This window comes from Phoca vitulina, unplaced genomic scaffold (genome assembly GCF_004348235.1).
Source record: "Phoca vitulina isolate PV1807 unplaced genomic scaffold, GSC_HSeal_1.0 scaffold106, whole genome shotgun sequence".
Lineage (NCBI taxonomy): Eukaryota > Metazoa > Chordata > Mammalia > Carnivora > Phocidae > Phoca > Phoca vitulina.
In genome coordinates this window covers 1,641,115-1,650,682 of record NW_022589809.1, presented here as the reverse complement: position 1 = coordinate 1,650,682, position 9,568 = coordinate 1,641,115, and the positions used below count along the sequence as shown (strand labels likewise).

The following is a 9,568-nucleotide window of genomic DNA, read 5'->3' as shown; positions in this document are numbered from 1 at the left end:
TGTGGACTCGGGGTGTGAGGTCATGGTTCCCCATAGTTGGGGTGCAGCGTGTGGACTCAGGGTGTGAGGTCATGGTTCCCCACAGCGGGGGTGCAGCATGTGCACTCGGGGTGTGAGGTCATGGTTCCCCACAGCGGGGGTGCAGCATGTGGACTCGGGGTGTGAAGTCATGGTTCCCCATAGTTGGGGTGCAGCGTGTGGACTCAGGGTGTGAGGTCATGGTTCCCCATTCGGGGGTGCAGCGTGTGGACTCGGGGTGTGAGGTATGGTTCCCCATAGCGGGGGTGCAGCGTGTGGACTCGGGGTGTGAGGTCATGGTTCCCCATAGCTGGGGTGCAGCATGTGGACTCGGGGTGTGAGGTCATGGTTCTGAGCTCCTTCTGAGTTCAGCGGGGTGTGTGATTCCTCATAAACAGCAGTCACGGAGCTCGCGAACTAACCGAAGTGAGGGTAGGTTGTTCCGAGCGGACTCAGGCAGTGGGGTCGTGGCGGGAGGCTGGGCAGGAGGCTGTGGAGTGCAGTGTCCCCTCTGCCGCCCGCCTGTGCCTTCTTGAGCTGGTCCCGGCTGAGTTCTGTGGCGCTCTGCAGAAACCGTCTCTTTCCCGTAGGAAGACCAGAGCACCTTTCATGCTCAGCCCTTCTGTCCCTTCTCTGGTGTGTTCACGCTTGTCATAGTTCCCGTGTGTCCTCCTCTGTCATTTCTTCCATACAGAATCGACGCATTTGTTCAGCCCAAATCCATGTCTTAGCAGTTCAGGATTTAGCACTGGTCTCCGCGTGTTACCTGTCCGCGAACCCACCGGCACCTGCGTGCCAGGCCGGGGAGGCTGGATTTGGTCCCATGAGCCGTTTGGAAGGACTGCAGATGTTGTAATTCCGGATTTCTGCCCATCGTCCTCAGGTTCTCTTGCTGCCCTTTTCCAGGTTGTTCATTCCTTTCGTTACTTACGGGGCGCAGTACAAAGGGGAGGAGGTTATGTTTGTATTTATGGCTTTGATACCGGTCCAGATACAAGCCATGAGTTAGGCCACTCATCTCAGTATCTGTTACTTTGTAAATTATTAACAAGTGTTCGTCATGTCCTGTGTCATCTGTTAAACCAGGAGAAGAGCCTTGGTAACGGGGAAGAGGTGCCCAGTAACTTCTGACGTCCATGACAGTTGACATTTCAAGTGAGAGGACATGCGTCACAGGACGAGCCCTGAACTGGGAACTGGGGTCCAGGCACTGGTGCGGCCCTGCCCTGTCGACCCCACAGCCCGGGTGGGCTGCGCACCTCCCTGGGCCCTGGTCACCGCCTGCTGCAGAAACAACCCGAGTAACGCGAGCTGACTCACGGGACAGCGTCGTGCTGCACCTCCCAGATGCACCCGGGGGTTGCCCGTCTGTTCTGCTATTGCCTTGGTCACTGGTAGCCACAAGCCTGCCGTCACGGACCCCCGCCCCGGGCCCCCTCCGTGGTTCCGTGTGCCACCCCCCTCGGGCTGCCCTCCGCAATCTCTGGACAGCCCGCGGGGCTCACGCCCTGCCGGCTGTGGCCAGCACTCTAGGGCAGGCCCGTGTGCTGTCTGGGGCAGTGCTGAGAAAGCTGGGATGACCACGGGCTGCGTGAAGGGACAGCTCCCTTGTGGTCCACCTGGACCACATTCTGTCCCCTCCGCTGTCCCGGAAAGGTGAACAGGGTGGGAGTGCCAGACAAGGACACCAGGATCTGGTACTGCGGACGCGATTGCAGAGCGTGCCGCATCTCACCGCGCGTCTTCCAGAGCAGCTGCTGGGCTGTGCGGAGGGAGGAGCGCGAGGCCCAGCGAGGGCCAGGGAACTGATGCTTTCCTGTCGTCCCAGTCAGCCTGCAAGTGAGCCTGAAGGGTTACCGTCAGGTGTTTGGTCGTCTACTACTGAGTGCCTGGCTATCTTTTAGAATGGTGTTTTTATTGTAGTAAATGTATATAACGTAAATATTGCCATTTCACCCACTGCTTATGTGCGGAGCGCCCTGCCGTCCCCCCATCCCACACGGTCCCGTGAAGCACCGACCCCTGCGGTCTTCTGTCTGTCATGCACGTGTCCTTCCACGCCTGGCTGTCCTCACTCCCCACCGTGTCTTCGGGCGGATCTGTGTTCTCTTCTCACAGCTGAGTGGTGCACGCCGTATGGGTGGCCCACATCCTGTGTCCGTTCATCCACGGCTGTGCGTGGTGCTTCCCTGAGCGTTCACACATGCAGGCATCTGTGTGGGTCCTGTCTCTGCTCCCTGGGGGCATATACCTAGCGAGGCGTGGAATTGCTCGGTCCTGGATAATTCCACATGTAGATTTTTGATGAGCTGCCAGGCTGTTCTCCGTAATGGCTTCACCCTTTTATAATCCTGCCAGTGACGGATGAGGGGAAGTGAGTCCTCCAACTTCATTCTTTTTCAGCATTGCTCTGGCCCTCCAGGGCTCCTTGCAATTCCATATGGGTTTGAGGATCCATTTTTCCATTTCTGGGGGAATAAAGGGGTGCTGGAAACTTGATATGATTTGCATTGAATGTGCAGGTCACTTGGAGGCATCTTGCCGTCTTGCCAGTATTAAGTCTTGCAGTCCAGGAACACCGAACATCCCTCATTATTTCGGTCTTCTTTAATTTCTTTCAGTGTGGTGTGTGGTTTTTAGGCCTTTGTGTCTGTTTTCTTGTATTCTGGGATGAGTCCTATTGAATCCCATCGTGAGCTGATAGCGAGTGAGCTGGTCCCCAGGGTCCCCCTCTAGCCCTGGGAGGTGCTCACCATGTGCTGACCCTGTCTGGACCTTGAGAGGCCACTGGGAACTGGAGTGAGGGCTGACAGATCCCTGGAGACTCTGCTCTCAGAGTCTTGCTGTGGGGACAGCACTGTGGGGACCTGGTGCGTCGGCTTCCCCCCTCCCATCCCCCACTGCACAGAGAGGGGGTCTGGAGGAGGCGGCCGCGGCAGGGGCCTCCCTAGAAGACAACCCTGTACTGCTGTCCACAGATAGCCCTTGGGGCCTCAAGGAATGCAGCAGAAGGGACGGGGTGGGACGCGGGGGTGGTCTGTGAGTGCTGGATGTGACAGATTGTAGCCTAGAATGTTCTTTACAGCCTCCAGAGCTCTGGCTGTGCTGGAAGCCAGTTTTTCCCTCTTTACCTTCTCTACAGCATATTAATGGTCCCAACTGGTAGAACTATTTGGAGTTGCAGACAGCTTGATTTATCCCAGCTCTGTTCTTAAATGGTTGCTAATTTCTCACTGCAAGAAAATTCACAGTTTTTCAGTGAGTCAGCTTAATAACAAGATCAGGGCAGACAGTCTAGCTAATACTAAACTCACTTTGGGTGTTTCATATGAATACAGTAATACTGTGAATCCTGGAGTCTCATCGTGAAGTAGAACAAAACATTTTCTTCTTTCAGACCCTAAGTGAGGCCACCAGCACATTACAGATGTTCTGGAAACATCAAGGCCCGCGCCTCTGCGCCCTGCGTCCTCCCCTGCTGCGTTACGTGGTGAACGCCCGAAGCCGGGCGCTCCAGGGGCCTCTGATTCCCCGATTCCCACACCTTGATGGCTTGCATGAGGTGCATACATTTAAGCACAGGTGCTTTGGTAAGCGGACCTCCTCTGCTGGATGAGCTGTTCTTCCGTTTGTATAAACAGAATGGAAACAGCTCCGTACCTGCTCGTGTCTGTGGTCTCGGGGAGGTTAGGGTTAGGGGTGCAGGCTGTGTCCAGAGCGGCAGAGAGCACAGGAAGGTCTGCTCGGCCCTGGGAACCACATGGCGCCCCCTGCCCCCAGCCCGGGTCGCCTGGGCCGTGTGTCCCCACCCCCCTCCAGTCACTGACGCACCCAGCCCGCGGGGCACTGAGCCTCCCGTGCAGACTTGGTTGAGCGCCTGCAGCCCTCCCGGCTACAGATTGCTGAGTATTTCTGCGGTTTCTTTCCAGAGGCTGCTCCCAGACGGTGTCTCGCCTACGCTTGTGTGCAGGAGTGCTTCTGTCTCCTCGGCTCGGTGCACTTTCTGTGTAGGGGCAGACATGTCCGCGAGATGGCTGGTCACTGGGCTTACTTACTGGCGTGGCAGGGGCTCGAGGAAGAAAGCGCGGAGCCTGGTCGGAGGTTCCTCTGGGCGGCCAGCTGATATTTCAGAGCCTGGCGGGGTGACACACTGATGACTAGACAGCTTGTCATCCTGGGCCACAGAAGTCACAACTGCATGAAGGTCTGGCCAGACTTCGCGTTCCGCAGTCTTTCCACCCCGTGTTCTATGGAATGCACATGATGGCATTTAATGTGTCCAGTCCCTTCCTTAAAGGGAAAAACACTGGACCAATACTCCAGAGGGACTCCTAGTTCGAAGCTCACTCAGTAACTTTCTTTGCAGACTCGGTAGCTGTGCAGATCACTCGGGTTTTTGCAGTATTAGCTCATTTCAAGTGCAGTTGGAAGCATTTGAAGCTGCGAAGGAGGGGTCTCAGTGAGACATTTTCACAGTCAGACAGTTCAACAGGAACGAGCCCGAGTGTACGCTGTGGACTCCATAAAATGCTCAGCTTTCGTAGGCACGTCAGTTGGTCTTGCTCACAAAGTAAGTGCTGTGCCTGTTATCGCCGTGCTTCTGTGCGTAAGAAGCATAGACTCAGGACCGCAGGAATTCCTACCGGTGCCGCTGCTTCTGTGGGCGGGGAGACGGTAGGGGCTGTCACGGAGCGTGGCCCTCGGTGGGAGAGCCGTGTGGAGATGTGCCATGACTATTCCATTCACCAGCTATCAAAGAACAGATCTGGGTCATTATTCTTCATGTTGATTTCATGGGGAAACAATAATATTTTTATTTGGTTCGGTTAAACAAGATGCATTGTTAAGATTAACGATGCTTGTCATTTTTTACGGGGCACCTGACTGGCTCCGTCGGAAGAGCATGCGACTCGTGAGTTTGAGCCCCATATGAGGATGTAGAGATTACTTAAATAAATGAAACTAAGAAATGCTTATCGTTTTTACTGTTGAAGATGTGAGCGTTAGAAAATTGAAAGTCGCAGGTGTGGCTCTCCTTACGCGGGACCTTTGCTATTGCTGCTCGCGGCTCCAGGAGCAGGCCCGGGGCTCCCGCCCTTTGCCCGGGGCTGAATGGCTTGCTGATCCCTGCTGAAGGCCCTTTTGCCTTTTTAAGGAACGTGTGCAGTTCCTGTCCGCGCTGGTGCTGTGACGTCCGCACCGTCGCACAGTGGCGCCTGTCATCCACGGCCTCATCGTGTCCGGGCCGTACTGTGAGCTGGCTGCTAGCTTGGGCTCTTGGATGTGTCCTGTCAGCCTGATGTGTGAAACATTCAGTTTGAGGGTTCACAGAGCCCCACGGCCCTCCCCCTCATTCGGGAAGCAGGAAACAGAGCTGCGTGGATGCCTGCCTCCACCCCCAGGGTCACGTCCCCGTGCCAGCGTATGGGCACGCGATGGAAGGAAGCTGGGCACACGGCACCCCCGTGCCACCAGCAGTGCTTGTCTGACGGGCACGGATTGGATCCGGCTCGGGACAACGTCTACTTTCTTCTCCGGTCCTGTGTCCTGACTTTCTACTTGCGGCGTGAGTCCTGGAGCAGGACGATGGGCCATCCACACAGGACACAGCTCAGAGCCTGCTGGGCCCGAAGGACACTTGATGTAGTTGACAAGGGCGCAGAGGTTGCAGACAGCGCGACCGGCCTGATTGCCCCACACAGGGCGGGGGGCCACGCGTGGCTGTGACGTCAGGTGCGAGCGGGTGGCAGAGGCTGGTCTCCCCGGGGCTGTGGTGTGCCCATGCCTGGCAGAGCAGCCTTGTGAGTGCACGGAAAAGTGCAGGCCAGCTGGGCGGGGTCGCTGAGCAGAGAAGCGCTCAAGGACCTGCATCCCACCGTGCTGAGCTGCGACTGTTTATTGTGCCGTTTGGGCCTCAGCCATATGAGGTCATAGGAACGCGATGGAAAAGACCTCCTGTATTAGGTCATCCAGCCCGTCCCTCGGAGCCGACTGACCCCACAGTATACTTTCCAGAGCTCCGTCCAGTTTTTCCAGTGACTCAGCGGCTCCCAGAGGAGGGCGCAAAAGGCTGGTGTCTGAGCCTGCTACCTTGAGCCAGGATTTCTTCCTCGGCGCCTGGACGGAGCTCCCGGGGATGATGCCGTTGTTTGCAGAGAGATGTGGGCTACGTCCTGCCTCTGTCACAAGCACGTGTGACTGCAGATGGCCTTAGGTCCCTCTACAGCACGGGTGCGGCGCGGGGCTCATGCCGCTGAGCCTTCCAGGACTTGGCGGGGGCACCTCACATCGCACTTTATAGTTTTCACAGCTTGTTCACATTTGTGAGCTCATTCGAGCCTCCCCATTCCTAAGGACGGAGTTGATCTTATTATCCTCTGGCCACCTCCCTGCCTCCATTCTGGTCCTCGTGTGTCAGACGAATCGGCTCGCCCACGTGGTGGTGGGCAGTGCAAGGCTGCTTCGTGTGAGCTGAGCGCACGGGCACCGTGGTCACGCCCTCCCTCGCTTCCTCTGGGTGCCGTGTGCTCTCCTTGACCTGGGGCCGCTCCCAGGCTGCAGTGTCCCCTGGCCGTGCCCATGACGTTGATCTCCATGTGCGGCATGGTGCACTGCCAGCTCAGGTAGATCTGGGGCCCTCGCTGCTGACATCCTTCCCACGGGACAGAGGACTTGGAACACGGCCGTACACAGTCGATCCACTGCGAGTTGGTAAACGGGCACCCAGGACTCCTCTGATGATTCACAGTCTGCAGTTCCTTTGTCTTGACCTAACCAGGGATCTGAAACTTTCCTTAAAAGAGGCATTAACATTTATTGCAAGTAGTTGGTCATTAAGATTTCTCTTAAAATCATTCCTTTTTGTTGTCAGCTTGAGGATATTAAATTTTTAAAGGCAGGCTCACCACGCATGTGGTTAAAGTACATTTCACAATGCAAGTAGTCTCGATAGGATTGCAGTAAAGTGGCTGTTCTCAGCAGTGCATGAGACGTATGAAGCATGACGTGAGTCCCAGAGAGGGGGTAAGGGGCCTGGCCTCCAGGAGCCCCAGGTGCGCCCACAGCGTTGTGCTGTGGTAGCTGCTTCGTCACCTTGAGCTGTGGTACCTGTGAAATGTTTCCAACAGATGGGCAAGACAGGGGTTTGGCTTTTCTTCCACTTCCGTCTGCAGCTAGGTACGTGGGTGCAGACAGGGATTGGGTCCTGGATGGTCCCTGGGCCAGCCGACCCCCCGCCCCCTGCTACTGCTGTGTGGCTGGAACAGCAGTGCCTCGGGCATTGTCAGGAGGTGTGGGGGCTGTGGCCTGGAGCAGGGCCAGAGGGCTGATGCCTCATCTGCTTCAGCTCTGCCGCCCTGGGGGCCAGAGCTCCCTGGGGGGGGGGGGTCAGTGCGCCGTGGGGGGCCCGTTCCCTGGGGAGCAGAGCTCCCTGGGGGGGTCAGTGCTCCCTGGGGGTCAGAGCTCCCTGGTGGGGGGGGTCAGTGCTCCCTGGGGGTCAGAGGCAGAGACTGGGGAGGGGGTCAGAGCTCCCTGGGGGTCAGTGCTCCCTGAGGGGTCAGTGCTCCCTGGGGGGGGTCACTGCTCCCTGGGGGGGTCAGAGCTCCCTGGGGTTCAGAGCTCCCTAGGGGTCAGTGCTCTCTGGGGGGGGGTCAGAGCTCCCTGGGGTGGTCAGTGCTCCTGGGGGTCAGAGCTCCCTGGCGATCAGTGCTGGTGAGCCACAGAGCTGAGACCCAAACCCAGGATGGGAGGACAAAGTGTTTGTCATCCCCACTGACTCACAGAATTTCCTAAGTACTGTAAAAGTGATGGAAAGAAATAGCGTCTATTTTTGAGAGTTAAGAAAGGGCAACCCCTCCTGCCCTGTGTCTGCTCTTGCAGATCCTGAGGAAGCTGAAGAGTCTTGCCCTGGACACTGAGACGGAGCTGGAGAGGCAGGACGAGGCCCTGGACGGCATCACTGCAGCTGTCGACCGGACCACCCTAACCATCGACAAGCATAACCGACGTGCCAAAAAACTGACCTAGGACAGAAGAGCAGAGAGGTGACTGGTTTTGATGACAGTCACTCCCCTGAGTACTTTGTTCTCAACACCTGCACACGTCCTTGACATAAAAACCTGGAAAGTCATTCCAAGGGCGGCTTAGTAGTTGGAGGCCCTGGGCCAGGAGGTGCAGGCTTGCCTCAGGGTGGAGGATCCCGACCACTGCACACGCAGGAAGAAGGAGCTCCAGGAGAGGGGAGTTCTGCCTGCACATCCGGCAAGCACCCCCAGCACCGCCCCTGCCGTGGTGGCCCCAGGTCCCCTTGCTCCCCGCTCCCCACTCCCCACAGGCCCCGCTGCCTTCTCCCCTGCTCCCCACAGGTCCCGGCTCCCTTCTCCCCCTCCCTCCCCTCAGTCCCCGGCTCCCCACACATACTTGAGCCCTTCAGAGGGTCCCCAGCAGCAGGAAGGCTCTTCCCTGCAAGGCTGGCTGTACCCAGTGCTCGGTGGCTGCTTTGCATGCTTAGCATGGCCACCAGCTGAATTTTTATTCTCTCTGTTCTTGCTAGGTGTAAAGGGGCCATGTAAATCCCTATGACAGAAATGTGCTGATTTCTGAGTCTGCGCACCTGAACCCTGCGGCCTGTGTCAGCAGAAGCCCTTCTCCAGGACCACACACAGGCCCGAGCCTGTTCCCCTCTGGGGGCTGCTCTGCATGGGCCCCTCCATAGTCACTCTGTTCTGTGACTTGTTTTGTTCTCTGACAGGCCAGTTTCTTTTTGGTTGTACTGTGACTTTTTACCTGAAGTCCAGTACATCTCGAGGTCATCCTGTGAACACTGGGAATATTCTTTTCACTGCCCAGTTTGTAGCCAAGTGTAAAAATAATACACACAGCACCTATTTAAAAAGTGTTGATTTTTTTTCTTTAACTGCTCCATTTCTATCCAGAAACAAGAGAGAAGTCATAGTTTTAGAATATATTTTGAAGATAGGCATTCATGCTGCTTTTTGCTTGGTTTTGGGTGCGTTAGTGGGAGGGCCCCTCAGGGAAGGACGGATGGGGGCAGAGTGGAGAAGTGGGTGACCCCTTCCCTTGTCACAGCAGAACAGGCCACCTCCAGACTGCTTTGGAATAGCATCCCAGAGGGCAGTGCGCAGAGAGGTGCCGTTGGGCCTTGTCCAAGTGTCCCTTTGAGGTGCCTTTCCTCTGGATCTCCTCTGGCAGGCCCTGTGCTGGCATTCTGAGTCCCAGGTGGTTTGAAGAGTGAATGCACAGGCGCAGTGCTAGTTTTCTGGGGCTGCTAATGAATGACCACAAATGGGCGTCTTAGGACAACAGGCATTGTCCTCTCCGGGTCTGGAGGCCAGGAGTCTGCAGTCAAGGTGTCACAGGGCCGTGCTCCCTCTGAAGGCTCCAGGAGGGTCCCTCCTGCCTCTCCCAGCTGGAGGGGGGGGACCCAGGCGTTCTGGGCTCGTGGCCGCGTCTCCCCAGTCTCTGCCTCTGCCACTGCGTGGCCGTCTCAAATCCCCCTCTCCCTTCTCTCGTCAGGTCAGCCTTTGCATTG

The 9,568-nt window shown here is 56.9% G+C and overlaps 1 protein-coding gene across 3 annotated transcripts in view; it reads left to right on the top strand.

Annotated features, from left to right (window-relative positions):
• SNAP47 (synaptosome associated protein 47) overlaps positions 1 to 9,264 on the top strand; it is a 43,903-nt gene extending 34,639 nt beyond the window's left edge. The window contains exons 5-6 of one of the 3 annotated variants that reach the window (XM_032397890.1): positions 7,897 to 8,060; positions 8,570 to 9,264. In XM_032397890.1, the coding sequence (XP_032253781.1) occupies positions 7,897 to 8,043 (147 nt within the window). In that variant the 3' untranslated portion in view covers positions 8,044 to 8,060; positions 8,570 to 9,264. Of the gene's footprint in view, positions 1 to 7,896 lie in introns of all 3 variants that reach the window. The other 2 variants (XM_032397888.1, XM_032397891.1) reach the window with 2 other exon arrangements.
• Positions 9,265 to 9,568: the final 304 nt, after the last annotated feature.